The 19,421-nt window shown below is 52.3% G+C and overlaps 1 protein-coding gene across 21 annotated transcripts in view; it reads right to left on the bottom strand.

Annotated features, from left to right (window-relative positions):
* The window catches only part of EPB41L1 (erythrocyte membrane protein band 4.1 like 1), a 122,672-nt gene that overhangs the window by 40,399 nt on the left and 62,852 nt on the right, over nucleotides 1–19,421 (bottom strand). For all 21 annotated transcript variants that reach the window (XM_082746213.1, XM_082746208.1, XM_082746214.1 and 18 more), the window contains 8 exons: nucleotides 13,547–13,740; nucleotides 12,408–12,572; nucleotides 10,804–10,908; nucleotides 10,173–10,215; nucleotides 7,266–7,341; nucleotides 4,548–4,766; nucleotides 2,310–2,397; nucleotides 1,059–1,211 (listed from right to left, as the gene is read on the bottom strand). In XM_082746213.1, the coding sequence (XP_082602339.1) occupies nucleotides 1,059–1,211; nucleotides 2,310–2,397; nucleotides 4,548–4,766; nucleotides 7,266–7,341; nucleotides 10,173–10,215; nucleotides 10,804–10,908; nucleotides 12,408–12,572; nucleotides 13,547–13,726 (1,029 nt within the window). In that variant the 5' untranslated portion in view covers nucleotides 13,727–13,740. The remainder of the gene's footprint in view (nucleotides 1–1,058; nucleotides 1,212–2,309; nucleotides 2,398–4,547; nucleotides 4,767–7,265; nucleotides 7,342–10,172; nucleotides 10,216–10,803; nucleotides 10,909–12,407; nucleotides 12,573–13,546; nucleotides 13,741–19,421) is intronic.

Below are 19,421 nucleotides of genomic sequence, written 5' to 3'. Positions count from 1 at the left end.
GAGAAGGGCTTGCTCTGATAATAAATTAGTAAACAAGATCACTTCGGACACTGATAAGGGGGCCTGAAGGGAATGAACAGAGAATGCCTGGGCAGGTGCGGGGGGGGGGGGTCAGGATCTGTCTTAGAAAGGGTGATCTGGGGATGCCCTCTAAACAGGTGATCTCTGGGCAGACATCTGAAGGACGGGGAAGGAGCCAGCTATATGAGAAGGCAGGGAAGAGGATTTCGGGTAGAGGAAACCTCAAAAGCAAAAGTTGGAGGCAGGAAAGAGCTTGGCTCATCCTGGGAAGTCAGAAGGCCGGAGGGCTGAAGCACAGTGGGAGTGGAACAAAGATCCGTGGGAGAGGCAGCTGGCCCACACGCGGGGTCCGGACGGTAGCCCACGAGCCAGAGAGCTCTTGAAAGGTCTAAGGCAGGAGTGGGAGTGGGGGATAGTGATCTGATTCCGTCAGACATGATCTGATGGAAGGGACTCTGAAGCTCTCCTTAGCAGTTACGAGAAAAATGGCCTGATATGACAATGGAGGCAGGGGGGTCCTGGAGAAGCACCTCGGAGAGAGGCAGGTGAGAGATGGTGGCGTTGGCGGCTGAGGCAGTGGGGGAAGACAGAAGCAGACGGGTTGGCGTTTCTTCTAGAGGTACAAACCGATGGACTTTCTGATGGGTGAGATGTGAAAGCCGGATACACACGTCTCCATGGGCGGTCGTGTGTTTTGGCGTGTGTGCGTACTTGGACACTGCATGTAAGCAGATAATGACCATGGATGGACAGGTAATCGCTGATCTGTGTAACCTGAACATATGTGGCTATCTTTCTATGCGTGCTCCCGTCTGTGTGTCTGTGTATGTTACATGTGTGGTGCATGTGTGTAGGCCCACAGCGAAGGCGTGAAGTCTATGTAGAGAGCCCCAGAAGAGGAGTGCTCTCCCCTTACCCAGTACCCTAGCAACCCTCTCCATGGAACCTAAGTAGGAAAAAACCCAGGCTCAGCGGTCAGGATCCTGTCCGTTCTAGACAATTCCAGTGAGAAGGAGGGGTTCCCAAGGCAGGCTCACCTCCCCAGGCCGGATCTTGATATAAAAGTTACTTCTCTTATAGGAGATCTTGAGAATCTTGGGCCAGGCGAAGCGGTTGATTCTGAGCCGGTCCCGGTAGATGAGCAGGCCATTGGCACAGACCCCTAACATGATGTCGATGCCCTCGGAGTCCTGCATAGGAAGACACCCTTGAATGGCAGGCCTGGGGGCCATGCCTGCCATGCACCCCGAATCCCTCCCTGAGCTCTGCTTTTGGATGAGCTCTTAGGATCAGGGTCAGAACCTGTGTGCTGGGGAGGACCCCCACCAATCTTACACAGGCATCATTCATTCATTCATTCATTCATTCTGTCAGCCATTCACCCAGGCCCCCATCTGATCATTCTGTCAATCACTCAATCCCTGATTCACCGACAAACATTTAGTGGCACCTGTGTGGTGCCAGGCCACGGGCTGTGTGCTAAGGACACAGACATAAACTGAAACCTTTGTCTTGATGAACGGATAAAGAAGATGTGGTATTTATATACACGATGTAATGCTACTTGGCCATGAGAAAACATGAAATCTTGTCATTTGCAATGATGTGGATGGAACTGGACGTTATGATGCTGAATAAGCCAATTAAGTGAAATAAGTCAGTCAGAGAAAGACAAGTACCAGATCTCACTCACATGTGGAACTGAAGAAACAAAACAGAGGATCATAGGAGAAGGGAGGGAAAAATAAAACAGGATGAAACCAGAAAGGGAGACAAACCCTCTTAATCACAGGAGACAGACTGGGGGTTGTGAGGGGATGGGGTAACTGGGTGACAGACATTAAGGAGGGCATGTGATGTGATGAGCACTGGGCGTTATATAAGACTGATGAACCACTGACCTCTGCCTCTGAAACTAATAATACACTATAGTTAATTGAATTTAAATGTGAAAAAACTTAGCTTACAAAATAAATAAATAGATAAATAAATAAATAAAGTTAGATCATGGTAAACAAAAAATAAATAAAGCCTATGTCTCTCTCTCATGATGCTCCCAATCTAGTGATGGTACAAACAGGTTCATAATATAGTGAATATAGAAACGTTATAAAGATCATGGGAAGATAAAGTGTTATGGAACTCTGAGGAATGAGAAACAAGAATATGAAAGGCTTCAGGCTGGAGGGAACTCAGGGTCTGGCGCACCAAGCCCTCTGAAGCACGAGGGACAGGATGACCCCTCCCCCCCGCACAGAGGCCAGGGGGACAGCGGGGCCCAGCAGTACCTTGGCATGGTGTAGGTCTACTCCATACATGGAGAGCTTCTTGGCATTCTCTAAGAAGTGGATTTCTGCTTCTCCTGGAGTCATGCCCCTAAAGGAAAGAACACGATCATAAGCAGCCATGAAAAAGGCCCAGGCCTAAGTCCCACTGGCTGAAGGCAGCCATGATCAGAACCTGGGATTCTAGGAAGGCAAACGCTCTGGAGTGGGCATATGGCTAAACCGCTCGCAGTCCTTCCCCTCTGCTGTCAGCCCTCGCTTCCAGCCACCCAACCCCCTCCTGGTGCCAAAGCTCGGGTCCAGTCTTGTCTCCTCCAGGCAGTATTCAAGGGATGAGCTGGGAGTCGGAATTTCTGCTTCGTTCTGCCTCAGAGTTCAACGTGAGTCATTGATTCTGCTTCCCTGTGGCTGTGAAGGCGCTGTGGAAGCCATGGTTCATTATAATCACCCAGGGGCTCTGAAAGGATCGCCCAAGGAAGACATTTTTCTCAGAATTTTATATCCAAAACCACTTAATCCCCCCCCCCCCCCAAGGAGCTGGTGCACATTCTCCTTTCTGACAAGAGAGCTACGTAATTCATCACTTTCCTTCTTTGCTTTGGCTGCAGGGGAACTATACATTTTCCATTTAGCCTCAGAGAACCTTCAGTGAGCACGGCGTGCTGGCCACTGTTCCAGACACTTCGCGTGCATGACCTCACAGAGGCCTCATCACAGCTCCTTACGGCTGGTGTTGTCATTCTTCCCACTTTATAGAGAAACCAGCATGGAGAGGCTGAATCACTCGCTTCAGGCCACACAACTATCACGGAGCAAGAGTCGGGACTTGAACCCAGATGACCTGGCTCGAGAGTGTGTGCTCCTTCCCAACCTCTTCCCTTCCATCTGGGTCATATCCCCTGAGCCTCCAGGTCCCCTGCTCTGCCTGCCTCCCCGAGCGGCCATGGGAGATGCCTGGACACTAGGTGTCCATGTGCTTTCAGTCAAAAGAGCTGAGCAAGCTAAGGGATGGCCACCAGCCTTTCTCCACCCACACACGGGTTTCTTTCTCTGAGTTCTTAGGACCCTTGCAAATCCCTCCCACATCTTGCTACCCAGGGCAAGGATGACAGACGGCAGGCAGGCCATTGCTCCCTATTCCCGAACCCCGGCTGACACTGCTGACCAGCCGAACGATTTCAGTGTCCTGCTCACCACAGTATGACAGCAGCCATTGCTAACCCGAGTTGGCGTGCAAGTCTCTGAGAGACACACTTGCCCCTCGGGATCCAGCGTTCCATCACACCCCAGCAGGCTCTCACCCCTGTACACAATCCCGACACATCTGGCCTTTGTCCTCGTCTCCAGACACAACCCCCCTCAGGCCTCCCATCCTCATGAGCAATGGGATAACGTCACCACACCCCCTCTCACAGGCACAACACTTTACAGCTTACGACACACTTTACGTCATTGGTCACGTTGTGTTCCCATAATGGCCCTGACTCAGAGTCCAAAGCACTTGAAGGGATCCCAGAGACCATTTAGTTCCAGGGGAGCACCCCCCGCCCCCGGGCCCAGGGATGGTGTCAACATCACAACAGCATTTGGGAATGGGGTAGGGGGCATTTTTGTGGTTACGATGACCGACAGGGTGTTAGGGGCATCTACTGCCTGGAACCCGGGGATGCCAGACACCTTGCACAATGAATCCTCCTGCCCCCAATACCAACAGTTAAGACAGATGGATAATCTAAATCAGTACATATGCCTGTGAAAAATGGAGCTGGTAAGTTAAATAGCCAGTCCGACAATGACCCATCAGGTTACTCATCTTCTAACTTCAGTAATAAGCAGCTTTCTGTTGCACAATCAATGCTTCAACCCCTAAGATCACAAAGCAATGATAAATATGTCTCTGTTCCATGTGCCACGTAGCCCCCAACAGCGCCAAAGCACGTTCTATTAGCTCCCATGGTGAACCGATGAGGAAACAAAATGACCCGCCCAGATGCCCTGTTTAGAAAGTGGTAGAGACAAGAATGTGAACCCAGGCAGCCCGGTGTCAGAGGGCAAACTTTTGAGTCTTACACCAAGACCAAGACAGCTAGTGACGACCATTCCCATCTGATAGAGCCCCAGTGGGATGAGATGACTAGCTCTCAGAAGCACCTTCAATCAGGGGCAGAGCCAGGTGGGAGACTTCCAGACCAGCACCTGGGGCCCTAGCCAATGGCGGAGAAGCCAGGGGAGGCCCCTCACCTGTACGTCTTGTGCAGCTCCATGATCCTCTCCTCCAGCTCCCGGGTCTGGTTGGGGGCGAAGCGGAGCTCGCTGACATAGTTGCCCACGTGCTCCTCGGCGTCATAGTCGCCCAGCTCAGCCTGCACGGCGTAGGAGCCCAGCAGAGCATGTGTGACAAAGGAGCAGGGCAGCCGGCCTGTGATGATGTCTGCCCGCAGCTGCAGGCACAGGTAGTATCTGGAGATAGGGGACAGTGGCCATGGGCACGGGCCCCACTCCCACCCTAGAGACCCCCAGCACCGTCACCCTCCCATCCATCAGAACCAAACCACCAACACTCAGCTCAGTAGAATAGGAACGCTCCTAGACGCCGGCATTTCTGGCGTTGATAATTTGGGTGTGCCCTAGAAGACGGTTTTGTCCCCTGTCACATGCCTTTCAGCATTTTGTTAATTTCCTAACATTTGTTCATTTCTAACCTGGAGGGATATTTTTTTCTGCTGTGGGAACCTTTGAAATTTCTATTTCATTTTCAGGCTAAGTAGGACTGCTTTACCGGTTGACCTTTTTTTTTTTTCAATGTCATGCATTCTTAATCATAATATTCTTATTGTGGAACAAATGTAAACATTAGAGGTGATTCTAAATTTCCTCTCAACGTCCATTCTCAGCCCTAGTCCCCTCTCCTAGAGGTCACCCCTATTATCCAGGTGGCGTTCTGGACCTTTTTCCTCCATGGACATATAGAAATGCATGTGTTTTGATTGATGGGTGTTTTAAACAGGGACATGGAATCAAAGAGTACATCCGACTCTCCAGCTTGCTCTTTCCACACCCAGCTACTTGCCTAGTGCCCTTCCCACATCAGCACAAACGACCTGACCTCATTCATTTCAACTCCGGCACCACATTCCACAGCTAGGACAAACCTGATCACTAACATTCTCTCAAAATTTTTAATTTTGCCTCCAGCTCTAAGTGAATTGTCTAAAAACAAATTGCTTTAAAAGAAACATCTCCAACCACAAGGATATGATTTTTTATAACTCTATGCACCCTTGGATGATTTTCCGGTTTTAGACCCATTTTAAACCATTTTTTGTTACCTTTTCAGTTACTGCATTTAAAAAGAAAAAGTTTCAGCTCGGTCTCAGCCAATAATGCCTCCTTGCATTTTGCCATGTTTCACCATTGTTTCCAATTGCCTATTTCTTTTCCTTTTAAGTGCCTTTTACTCAGTGTAATTTTTACTGCTCCATGACATGAAGTTCTGGCAAAAAGTACGTGTGGCTTCAGTGCATGCTTGGGGCCAAGGCGTAGGCTCAGAATCAGTAGCAGCTGGAACATCACAGGCACCCGGTGTGGGCTTAAGGGCAATTTGTTCAAGTCTAAAAATTTGAAAATCACTGCCAAACATCCTGACCAATATTCCATTTCAATCAATTTGTCATTCTGACCAGTTTATTTTGGGCCTGAATATTTTTGACTAAATCAGCTGCTACTACCACCCCATTCCCTAGGTCACCCATCCTAAGCAGGGCTAATTTCTCTCCTGTGTCCCTAGAAGCCCAATGCCCAGGGTCTGGCACAAAGAGGAGAGATACCAGTGAGTAAGACCACAGGGATGGGGATTAAGCCAGTCTACAGCTCTCAGCCCTCCTGGCAATGCAGTTGAGACCCTGTAGCTGAATCTTGGCTCTAAGGTGACCCTAGGGGTTAGGGCAGGACTAATGAGGCCAAGGCTTCAGATCTGATCTATCCCAGGGACATCTGTATTATCCCCCAAGGCCAGGGTGGGCATCGTGACTATGGCCCTACAAACAGGCAGCCCACATTCAGGCCCCTGCTATAAGAGTAACTCCAAGCCCACGTCTTATTGTTGGTGGTGTGTAAGGCCCAGCACATGGATGGCACAGCCCCAGATAGTATGAAGTGAGACTATCTCTTTGGAAGGGGCTTAGATAAAGGCCTCTTCCTATTCTGATTCCAAAGGCAGGAGGAGCCCCCCAGATGTTCTCATTCTCAACAATGCTTTGCACCTCCTTCCACTCTTCAAGCCACGTTATTTCCTGGCCCTGAGGCACTGTGAGATTGTACACACAATCCATGTTCATCCCGGCAGCCCAGGCTTGCCACCATGGGGGTAGGGGGAGGTCACATGTCTAATCTGACCTTTACATGCCTGACAGGTACACAGAGCAGCACATGGGACCAAATTCCAACGCGCAAAGCCATCTGCGCTCTACTCCCTCCTTATCCCCGAAGCCTAAAATGGTCCACTCAGAACATCAGCCTTTAGACGTGTTTGGCTTGTCCCATCCAGAGATGGCCTCCACCATGTTTTTTTAAAAAGTCTGAATTCACAGCCAGTGTTTTAAAGGGATGGATTTTACTCTCGACTCTCCAGCTTCACTTCAACAAGGGGCCCAGTCCCCACGTGGCAGGGATGGCTGGAGCCGAACGGCAATTGTCGAGATGGCACATGTCCTCTTGAATTTCAACTCCAGTCAATGAGATGCTGCCAGGGACGCCTCCTGCCTCTGAAGCGGAGGGTCCACTGACTGTGGTGTTTGCGCCACTTCCTCCTGCCCTGAGTCACCTTCCTTTGTCGACACTGTCTGCCTGGCCTGGCCGGGCATCTGAGTCTACAAGTGCCAACATGTACTATCTCACCAGGCCCGGGGGCCCTCATTCCTAGTCACGTGGCCAGCACCCCCATGGCCCCACAGCCCTCACCTTGTGATGTCTTCTGTCAGCTGGGCAGGGTCAGGGGGGTAGAACTTGACTGTGAAGGCAAAATTCCAGGGGCTGCCTGAGAGGAGGAGACAGGAGAACAATCAGAAAGGCCCCATCACCCCAGTGGATGGCCCGGATGCACCAGCCCATGGGCAAGTCCTCAGCGTTTTCTCATATCTGTAATTCCGGGACAATCCAGTCAGAAAGCCTGGAATATGATTCCCATTTGAAAGATGAAAAGACCGAGGCTCAGGCTGAAAGACTTGTGACATAGCAGGGGGAAAGAAGGTGGAAAGAAAGAAAAGCGATGGTGCACGCCAGGCCTACTGGTCATCACAAACATTACTTCAGTAACCTCTGCAACAACCCTATGAGTAAGTCTGATGATTGCCCCCATTTTGCAGATGAGGACACTTGAGGCCCGGGCTGTAGAGTGTGGGGCTGACAAGAAATAAAGAGTATAAGAAATGAAGGTACGAGAAATAAAGTAGGAAATGAAAGTATGAGAAATAAAGGCTGAGGCTTTCCTGGAGACAAACTCTGCAGGCCAAGAGAAGGATGACCGCAGGAGAGAGAGGAGGCCTTGGGGAAAGGCTACAATCTAGAGCAATGAACAGACCATCCCTGGGTGGGCTGCAAGGCCCAGCCAGGGCAGGACCGTGGTCAGAAAGGGCCAGAGGCCAGGTGGTCACTACCGTCCTTGTCCCTATGGTCACCATCCCCTTCGCCATTCAGCTGTAACATCTCCAGCACTTACTAAGTGCTGGTCACTTCACTTGCTAGGAACTTGAGGTGTACACAGAAGGGTTTAATCTTCATGATGATCCTGAGGTAAACTTTTCCTTACGCAGATGAAGATTCTGAGGGGGTAAGTCGCCCTCCTGGGATCACTGAGCTAGTCAGTGGTGGAGAACGGGGATGTAACCCATGGTCATCTGACCCCAGAACCTGGGCTCCTGACCACGGCTGACTCCTTGGAAAAAGCAGTGTCAAGGAGAACAATCCCTGTGTCGGGAATAATAGTAGCGGCAGTGGTAATAATAATAATAGATAATACGTACTGGGTGCTACTACATGCCAGCACCGTTCTAGGTGCTGTGCACAGAATAGCTCATTAACCCTGCACAACAACCCAAAGGGTAAGTAGTCTTGGGAGTCAGGATGGAAACCCAGGCAGTCTGGCTCCCATGTCCGTCTGTCAAGCATCACACCAGATTACCTCAGGAGAGCACCTACTACTTCCCAGGTGCTGTCCCTGGCACCCCCACCTTGTGAGGCACGAATCACTAGTCCGCTTGCCAATGAGAAGAGCCCAGAGAGGTGCCCCCAGTGCCCTAGGGGACAGGCACCAAGATTTGGGAGGAAAAGTCCCCAGCTCTGAATCCCAGGACACAGGGTGGTGCCTCCTTCAGGAGGCTGAGGGGCTGTCACAAAGAAAAGGGCAAACAATGGTGGGGTGCCCAGCAGGCTCAGTCAGGGAAACACACTTGTGACTCAGGACCTCAGGCTGTGGGTTTGAGCCCCACATCGGGTGTAGAGATTACTAAAAAATAAAATCTTAAAAAAAAAATTGTTCCATGGGGACCCCAAAAGGCAGAACAAAGATGAATAGGGAGGAGTCCCTGGGGTAGGGACGGAGACTTTGGCTGTACCGAAGGGGGCAGGCCCGCTTCTCTGGGACTGGAGGTGGCCACGCGCAGCAACCATTCACCGCACCCGGGCTGTGCCGCCCAGGGCTGCGGAGATGGGGGACCGACTCCCTGCTCTGGGGAGAGATGCTGAGCTCGAAGGCTTCTGCCGTCCGCTTCTCCTTTCCAAGCTCCCGGTCCTCCTCGAACTGCACACTCAAGCTGCCTGTGTGTGCTCCAGTCCTTTCAGGCAGGAGAGGAAGGCCTGCCAGCTGGGCTGGGACACCTAGGGACAGGCCTAGGACCCTGTCAGGCCCAGAGGAGCAGGCTCTGTCTGCGAGCCTGCCTCTTTGTCTTCAACTGACAGGAGCCTACAGGAAGAAGCCCTCCAGCCCCTCCCGGAGATTCAGCTGGCATCCCTGGGCCCAGCTGCCTGCTGTCATGGCAACAGGCTCTGCTTTCCAGCCCCGGGGACCAGGGAGTCCAAGCAGAGCCAAGGGGGAGGGGCTCCCAGTAGAGGCATCTCTGCTTCTAGGCTCCAGGTCTCCACCCACTATATGCCCCCTGGCTGAGGCCACCTACCTCCCCCCCTTCTGCCATGAGACGCCTGCTCCGCCCCTCACAATATGCCTTTCCTCTCTGGGCCAGAAAGGACAGGTTGTCTCTTCACCCCAGGCCTTGAAAAGAGATCAGGATGGTATTGGGAGTCCAGAGCTAACGATCTGGCTCGGCCAATAGTTCACTCTGTGACTTCTGATAAGCAACTGCCTCTCTCTGGGCCTACAGTCACCCCATCGTTAAACACAGAAGATGGCCCAGACCAGGACTAGGCCTTGCTTTTCCTTAACATGTTAACTCCTATCCGTGGACAGTGGTCTGCAGTGCTGTGTGGATGAGGCTTCTGAGCTGGGCCAAGGGTCTGAAATCACAGATATCTACACCCGCCCTGGACAGGAGCAAGGCTGCTTGCAGGCCATCAATTTGTCCCCTTGTCCTAAGTGATTCTGCAGGTCCCTTCTAGAGCTGCGATCTGAAGGCAGCTACGCTTCCCAGGCTAATCTGCTCTGTGATTCTAGATGGTCACTTCTCTTGTCTCTGCTTCCGGTTTTCATTTATAAAACAATGTCCTGCCTTCCCCCAAGATCTGCTGTGCAGAGCAAATGAACTCACGGGTCTGAATTACTTCCCCAAGGGAGAGGGAACAGCACAACCGGGGCCGTGCAGCCTGGAGCTCCCACCCTCCTTTCCACAACGTTCCCAACCACAACCAGCCACTCACTCCGGATCTGCTTCTTGATTTCCTTGGAGGGGTCCAGCCAGTTCTGAAAGAGAAGACAGGGTTCTTTAGAGGGAAGATGGAGGAGAGGGCCAGATAGGGCTATGAGACAGAGACATCCCGCAGTAGCCTGTCAACAGCCCCAGGCAAGGAACACCCTTCTCAGGCCAAGCTGTCTGGACCCTCTGGAACTGGGAGTGGGGGGAATAAGGCTGGGATTCACCACAGGGCTTGGGCCCCTGGGCCCTGAGTCTGGCACCGCCATGAGTCAGCGGGGTGGGCGACTGTGGGACTGGTGGGAAAGAGGAAACCCAGACAGGGCCCTCCCGAGGGTGGAAAAGAGATGCTGCAGTGTCTCATTCCCCCAGGAAGTCAGGCCTCGGCTCTCCAGGCACCCATCTGGGGAGTGACTGGCAGGTCCCCAAGAAAGGGCTAGGTGGGAGCGGTAGAGACAGAGAACTGAGACAGACAGGGCTAGATGAGTCTTGGCTATGTGCAAACAGAAGGTGCCTAATGAGGATCTGAGGACCGACAGAAAGCACAGGGTGTGGTCAGGACTAGGGAGGCCTAAGACAAGAGGTGTCCCCGACAGCAGGCGTCTCTTGCCAGCCCTGCCCCACCCCAGCACAGATACCTTCTGGCTGTCGGCATCACAGAAGGTCAGGCCGAAGTAGTCCTTCTCCAGGAGGTTGAGGTGCTCACAGACCAGGTCAAATAGCACCTGGCCCCGGCCATGTTTCTGAAGAGGGGAGCAGAGAGGCTGTGAGGCTGGGACACATCTGGGAGGGGGGGCAGGGAGACTCCACCAGGACCTTTGAAACCCCTAAGAGTCTCCCAGCGTCTAAAGGGGATCTCAGCCCTCCTGCCAGCTACCTCTCCAAGTCCTACGAGATCCTGGGTGACACTAAAGCCCAGTTTACCAACTACCCTCTGCCCAGCCCTGCTGGGGCCCTCCTAGACCTTAGACCTGCTCTGGGGGAGTTCGGGTGGTGGGTAATTGATTCCCCTTCCTTCACAGAGATTAAGGAGGTTAACTCTGACTCAAGGAAAAGAAAACCACAAGTCTAAGTTCAGGTGTAAGAGGGAGAGAAAAGCCACCTGAAATATGAGGGATGTGGGCAGGGGACAGGGGAGGGCTCAGGACTCAGAGTCACAGTGAGACCTTCTTCCCTGGCCCTCCCCTGACATAAAGACTGAGTGAAATCCAGGGCTGCCCAGGTAGGAGTGGCGCTCCGGGCTGGGCTGCCCTGGATTTCACTCAGTCTTGCCTAGGAGTAGGCAAGACGTTCACCTTGAAATCCTTCTATAGAACCAAAAAATTTAAAAACAAAACAACAACAAACCCAAACCAACCCTGCAGAGAAGAGAGACTCAACCTGCCAGGTCCTAGAAACAAGTCATATCCCAGAAGACCAGGCTGGGGCACCGGGGAGAGACAGAGGTGGTTCCCAGAACTCTCAGGGAAGGCCACCCTCTGGATCCTTCCATACACTTGGAGAGGGCCAGGAATGGTGCCCAGACCAGGGTGCCAGGGTGGACCCTCTAAGGGGATGAGTGAGAGCTCAGGACTAGGGTAGGAGTCCGAGCCTATATAGGAAAGGGAGACAGCAAATGTGGGGCTGAGAGGGCTGACCGCAGACAGGAGGTGTCTGACCTCTCTACCCATTGTGGGACAGGATTGTGCCAGGATTTCCACATGGCCTGGGTGACGGAGTCCTTCCAATGGGAGAGAGTCCACCTTTCTATGCCTGGGGCACCCCATACCATGGGAGCCTCAAGTGACCAGTTTGTCCACTGCCCTGGACAGGGGCATTCATAAGGGAAGACCCCTTCCTCTGCTCAATAAAAACATAAAAACAATTCAAGTTGAAACACCAGTGTCTGCTAGGTGAGACTGAAGGGCCAAGCCTATCAGGCCTTTCGGGCTAGAGATCAGCCCTTGGATCATGACTCCTTGCCAAGGTACAGCCCGCCCCCTGGAGAAACCTTTTCCTGGCGCCAACCCTGTGCCTCATCTAATTCCATTTGCAATCGTAACGGCCCTCTCCGGGCCTCGGGGCCACCATCTGTACAAAGGAGGGCCGGCCAGGTCATCGCTCCAGGATGCCGCGGTCAGTCCAGGCCTCTATGAAGAATGGACGCTCTCTGGCTTGGCCCAGGCTGAGAGTACACAGAAGCCTGTGCTGGCTCAGGGGCCCGTCAGCTGGGGGCCGGGCCCACGGTGGGGGCGCTCCCTACCTCCACCTCACACTCGTACTCAGAGGCATCAAGCAGAGTGACTCGGCAGATGGCACTCTTATACTTCTTGGCAATCTTCTGGGGTGATTTCTGGGCTCTACTGGGCGTGGTCCTCTCCGACAGGCCATCAGCCTCTCCATAGCCCTTCTCCTCCATGTCTAGGCTCTGTAGGTCCAAGAGGGGAAAAGTCTGGTCAGTGAGCTTGAGACCACAGCCTTTCATCCACGTGAAGACACAGTAAGGACACAGCGGCTGGGGCTAAGACGGTCTCCAAAATGAGAGCCACCGCCCTCCACGACCCCCAGGGTCACGCCAGGGTGACCAGCGTCTATGGTTAGTATACACAGGAGGAGAAGCAGAGCTTCCATGGGCAATAGGGTGGGCTCATAGAAGGGGTCACTTTTTCAGGGGGGCAGCCTTGGCAGGCAGGAAGCACCCCACAGAACCAGAGCTGCCCTGGCTCCCTAAAGTAGTGTGTCAGCTATCAGAGTTTCCATCTGGTCTCCCCCTTATCAGTCTGTCACGGCTCCAGCATGAGGCTGAGAACTCGTGGCCTGATCTCACAGAGGGAACGGAGGTCAGAGCCCTGCCAGCTAGTCCTAACTGCCACCAATGCCCTCGATGACCTTGGCCAAGTCCCTGCCCTCTTGGCCTGTCCCAAACGAAGGGAGGTGTGAATTGGATGGCTAGATGATTCGGCAAGTCCCTTTTCCCTTTAGGGGGATGCATTTTGCTTTGGGGTCATCCTGGGCTTGCCAGGCTAGAATGGACAGGTTCAGGGGGCAGGAATAACGTGGAAAGAACCAGGTTTTGGTATTCAGATCGAGATTTTATTTCCATCTGTCACTGTATAACAATGTGACTTTGGGTAACTCACTTCATCTGTTAAGCTGCTGTTTCCCCAAGTGTAAAATGGAGAAATCAATACCACTCTCTTAGGGGATATATATATATATATATATCACTCTCTGTACATTTGGGAGAATTAAATATAAAAGTGACCACAACACCCCTAGCACAGAGCTCAGCATGTAACAGATCAGTAACTAATCTGTGTTTGGCTCCCCCCACGGCTCTGAGAACTGCCCCCTGGATGACGGCTGGGCAGGGAGAGGGAGTCCAGGCTTTTAGACACACACCTGTCCAGCAGGCCGCATGTCCTGCTGGGGCGGGTGCTTCTCATTGGAGTTGGCCTCCGGGTGGCCGCTGTGGCCTGCTGGGGTCACAGGGGTGGTCGCAGTAGCGGCTGCCTCGGGCTGCTGTGGGGCCTCCTCCTGAGCCTTCTTCACCTCAGAATCGGGGCCTGTCTCTGTTGTCATGGTGACCAGCACGCCTGCGTTAGCATGAAGGAGAGCACGTGACACGGGAAAGGGGCAGCGATGGTGTGACAGGACAGAGCGAAGGGGACAGGAACCACACGCGGAGAGAGCCAGATGGATCCAAATGGACAAAGAGCCATGGAGAGAGGAAGGAGGGAGGGAGGAAGGGAGGGAGGGAAAGAGGAAGTGGGGGTGGGGAGAGAGAGCAGAAGTCAGGGGTTACAGGGGCAGCCCAAGTCACAGACCCCCCTCCCACTCTTGTGACCACAGAGCTTTTAGGGCCTCCTCCAGTCTCTTAGCCCAGTCCTGGAATGGGGCCCCTCCTCGGGACAATGAGAGGCTCTCCAGGGAGTCCCACTCTGCCAGGAGCACAAAGGACAGTCAGTGACCCGCTCTGGGCAGGCCCTCAGCCAGGCTATCTCTCCAACCCCAGCCCTGGGCACACAGCAGCCGCTCCATAAACGCTGGATAAACTCAACTCAACCAAAAGAGCCCTGGGCTCCGGGCCCTTTGGGCACTGACTCTGAGCAAGGCTCTTCACGCCCCAAGCCCGCACCGCTACCGCCACAGGGATGTTGAGAGAATGGATAAGACAGGACATTATTTAAAACGTGCAGAACCCGGATGAGGTAAGTCAGGAGACCTGGACACAGGCCTTGGGGCCGCCGCACACAGAGCAGTCACTTCCCGCACTAGGATTCACCCCAAAAGCACGGGACTTAGAGAAATGATCTCTGGGACAGGCGACTCTTGGAGCAGGAAATGAGATTTCAGAGCATCAGGGCCCTAGTGGCCAGCCAGTCTGCGGGCATAAGCAAACTGCAAGGAGAGGCAAGGAGAAAGAATGGCCTGGCCCCGCTTTTATATTTAACAAAACAACCACCTCAACAATACCTCTTGGTGTTGATACACGTGTGCTGAAAGATCTGCACGGACACTGACCAAACTGCTAAGACAGGTTCATAACTGAGCACTGGATAGAGGAAAAAGAGGAAGATCCATGGGGTGGGCGAAGAAAGGCAACTTCATTTCTGACTTTATAGGCTTCGGAATTCCTTCTTTAATTTTAAATATATTTAACTGATGAACTGGGTTTGTTTGTTTGTTTGTTTTTGTTTGTTTTAAAGGGGGCAAAAGCAGCTATTCCTGACCCTGGTCAGAGTGGATCCTCAAAATAAATAAATAAATAGATAGATAAATAAGTAAGTTTGAAGCTAAAACGTGAGGAAAAGGGAAATGGGCAGGAACCTTCACCCCTGAGCCTAGAGCCTCCCTCTAAATCCATTATATTACATGAGAAAGATCCAGACTAGATGTGGCAGGTCCATTTCCAACCCTATTCTCCACGGGAGGCCTCTATTGAGCAAACAGACAGACGGACGTTGGCTCTATCTTGTACTACACATGGGCTCCAAGCCCTTACCTTCCACTCCCCTGTCTCCTTCAGTTTCTCTCCCAGCATTCCAGGGGGCACCAGCCCAGCCCCAAGCGAAGGGCACTGGCCGGAAAGCCGGGGCCCCTGAGGGCCCCGCTAGGCCACACAAGAGCTGACCCGAACAGGTCACACTTTGCAAGCCAGAACTCGTAGCACAAATAAAAGGGCTTGTTGTTACTGATGCTGCTATTAAGAAGTAAGATGAGGAGGAAGGGAAGGCCGTTGTCACGTGGCCTCATCCCCACCCACAAATGCTTTCCACTCATGTCATTACCTCGGACTTTATGGTTTGACTTAAAGTCGTAGTTAAATAAAGGCTCACTGTCACTTATGTGACACCAGATGTCAACTCTGTACCAGGACACAAAGCACTAGAAGCTGCTCCAGGGGAGGTCATGGCCTCACAGGGAATGAGGGAGACCTGTCTACCTGGGCCTGGATCTCTCCGAGGCCTGTACCTGAGGATATTAGCCATCATACCAGATAAGGTCTATAAGAAGAACACTTAAAATAAATGCCCACTTAATTTTGCTTAAAAATTTTTTTTTTTTAGAAAGGATCCACAGACTACTCTGTAGGTGTTCTGCTGTGAAAAGCAGTTTCCACGTGACCATCATGGGCCCAGGCGGCACAGAGACTCTGCCGCGGGCGCTCTCCCCTCCACTTCCATCTCGTGTCAGCCCCTATTTTCTGATGAACCTTCCCCAGACCCGCATCCAACAGCCAGGACAGCAATTGTAAATAAATACCCTGGTTCTTCCCGTGCCCAGGTCTCTGGGAGAGCCTGCAGGCAAGGAATCGACCCCAGCTGGAAGTGCTTTGAGATCATTCAATCTCTTCTCCTCTAGGTCAGAGGAGGAGAGCAGAGAGACTGGAATGACTGTCCTTTCCACAGACAGACCTTCCCCGGCCCCTCCTGCCCGCTCTCCTCACCCAGCCTCCCAACTCCCCAGATCCAGGCACTGGGACCATGAAGCTTCCCACCGCACTTTGCTGCCCTAAGCAAACTTGAACAGAACCATCTGGATGGAGAAATGCACTCAGGACCAGGCTGGAAGCCAAAAAGGTGGCCCGAGCCACCAACGAACCCCACAGTCAGGGCCTGGTGACAGAAATAATGGCTCATCCTTTCTAGAGCATCAAAAAAGATGACGTAAAAGAAATATCTTAATGAAAAGCTCCACACACAGCAGCCTGTGCAGACTGATCTTACTTTGATTAATATATACACATGAATACAGAATATTCAATAAAGTGCTAATTGTGTTTGTTCCTAGATGGCACGAGTACAGGTTATTTTTTCTTCTGTTTCACTGTGGTTCTCAAGTTTTCTACGATACCTGGAGATTTCTTGATTTTAAAAAAATGAGAGGTTAAAAATAAAATCTTCCAATGCACGGGGATTGGTGTGACAGGATGAGGAGGTAAAGTCAGATTAAACTTAAAATGTTTACAGATTTTTTTAAAAGATATTTTTATTTGACAGAGATCACAAGTAGGCAGAGTGGCAGGCAGAGAGAGGAAGGGAAGCAGGCTCCCCGCTGAGCAGAGAGCCCCATGTGGGGCTCAATCCCAGGACCCCGGGATCATGACCTGAGCCAAAGGCAGAGGCCTAAATGCACTGAGCCACCCAGGTGCCCCTGGACTTATTTTTTTTAAGAAGTATTTATTCATTTCTAGAGAGAGCACATGCATGCTAGACTGAGCATGGGGGGAGGGGCAGAGGGAGAAAGAATCTCTAGCAGACTCCCTACTGCACGCGAGCCTGACATGGGCTCAATCTCATGACCCCAAGACCACGACCTGAGCCGAAATCAAGAGTTGCATGCCTAACTGAATGTGCCACCCAGGTACCTCCCAAAATTTTTTATGAATTTAAAAGAAAAATAACATCATTATTTTTTTAAACCTATGATGAGATCCTTCTTGATTTCACAAGTCCAGGGGTAACAGTATGGTCTCTCTTGGCCACCAAGAGCACACCAGGAGCCTGGCCTTGGGTTCTGTCACAGCCAGTCGCATGGGCACAGTTCTGCCCAGGCCCAGACCAGTAGAGACTGAGGAAGCCAGCTGGGCAGCCTGGCCAGCTGGGCACTGGGGGGACCCCAGGGGAAGCACGTGCGCCTGGTTCTTTGGAGCTCACTGCAACACGGGGAGATGATGCTCCCCCAGAAAATGGTTAAATACCCAGGTAGGATGCGATTTCGATTTGCCATTGGACGTTTCAGCTCTAGAAGATTCTGGGGAGTTGGCGATCAGGAGTACTACCCAGAGTACCCAAAGGAGGGCTTATAGGGTAGGGAGTGGGGAAGGGGGGGGTGAGGACGAGTTAAAATTTGCCAAAAGGGGGAATTCAGACTCAGGGCATTTGGGCTGAGTCACCATGGGGGCAAATGCCTAGAGATGGGAACAAGTAGGCCCACGCAGAGGACAGACAGGAGGCTTTGACATCCTGACACCTCAGAACAAGAAGCCTATAAAGGTGAGCTCCAAACGGCCTGGCAGGTTGAACGGGTTGGAGTGAACTGGGGGTGGAAGAGGTCACCTTGGAAGAGTCACAAAAGTTACTTTGCTAGAAAGGGCAAGACTCGCATTATGGAATGCTGCTGGGGGCCAGGCCCACGGTCAGGGATTTGACACCGGCCTCTCATGGACTCCTCACAGGAGTACCAGGGCAGGGGGGTTGGCAGACCTAGGCCAGGCAGACCCAGACCCAAAGCCTGGCACCCCCAACTGGCTCACTCTGTGACCGTGGGCAAGTGACTTCAATGCTGTGAGCCTCAGTCATCTCATCTATAAAATGGAGATACTCCTCCCTCCCTCTGAGCGCGGTGGTAGAGGTTCAGGACCATAACCTAGAGAGAGCACTTAACATGATATGCACGCAATAAAACAACACTGAGAGGGTCTATAATTATAAACAGTACCAAGAAGCCGCAGCGGGGAGTGGTCTGAGAAGCAGGAGTTCAGAAGCGCCAGCCCAGAACGCATGGAGAAGGAGAGGTTCCAGGAGGCAGAGGCCAGCAAGGCCAGACGGATTGGATGGCGTGGACATATGAAAACCCCAATGCACAGGATTCAGAGAGAGAAAGGTCAGCCAGAGAAGTAAATGTGGACGGCGCCCACACCAGACCTGTCAGGCCAGTGTGGCGGAGGCCAGTCCAGAAGGCTGTCGGCAGCTGATGCTCTTTAGCTGCGCAAGCTCCGGCTGGCTCCCCTGGCTCGCCCTCCAGGGGCCCCGTGGCTTGCCATCTGGGCGTCCTGCTGCGAGAAAATGTCCTCGCCCGGGCGAAGCAATATCTACTTGGCCTGTCATTGCACCAACTCATTAAAAATGAATCAGCTGGTTTATACATCAGGCCCTACGGCCAGGGTTAGCATGAGTCAGCATCTCTGAATCCAGGACCTTGGCTTCGTTCTTTTTCTCCACCCCACAGCCACTGCACAGGTCCCAGCCACGGTCAGGCCATGCCCACATGGCCACCCGGCCTCTTTCATGAAGTCTCTGGGGCCGCCCGTGGATTTTTCCAAAAACTCCAAATGGATGCTCTCTTTATTTTTTGTAATTCACGTATAGTCGACACACGATGCTACGTTAGTTTCCATCATACAGCACAGTAAATGGACAAGTCTACACCTCATGACACCCGGTGTAGCACCCATCGGTCACCGAACGACACTATCATGGTACCCATGACTACATTCCCTGTGCTGTCCATTTCCTCAGATGCCCTCCTTAAAGCCTTCAATGACTTAGCATCAAAATAAAACACAAACTCCTCACCAAAGTTAAAAGGTCCCTGCTTAGGGCCATAGCATCAGTTCCCACCATCACTGTGAGCCTGGCCGACTGGCTCTCCTTCTGCCTTCCACTGCATCAGGCCTACCCCTGGCGTGGGGCTTTGCCCTAACGGTCCCTCTGGGTGAACAGGGGCTTGTCCCATCTCTTGACATGGCAGCTCTTGCCCTTTATACATCAATCCAGTGCCCCTTGACCCCTCTGCCTAAAGTGGGTCTTTCTTCTGGGGTGCCTTACTGGCTCAGTCGGTTCAAATCAGCTCGATTTGGGCTCAGGTCATGATCTCAAGGTCATGAGATTGAGCCCCGCATTGGGCTCCATTCTCAGAGCAGAGTCTGGTTCAGATTCTCTCTCCCTTCTCCCTCTGCCCCTCCCCCTGCTCTTGCACTCTCTCTAAATAAATAAACAGAATCTTTCAAAATAAATAAATAAGTAAAATGGGTCCCCCCCCTCCTTTTTTT

Source organism: Mustela nivalis (assembly GCF_964662115.1).
Source record: "Mustela nivalis genome assembly, chromosome: 8".
Lineage (NCBI taxonomy): Eukaryota > Metazoa > Chordata > Mammalia > Carnivora > Mustelidae > Mustela > Mustela nivalis.
Note: the sequence above shows the minus strand (reverse complement) of the source record. Positions and strands in the feature narration are given on the sequence as shown.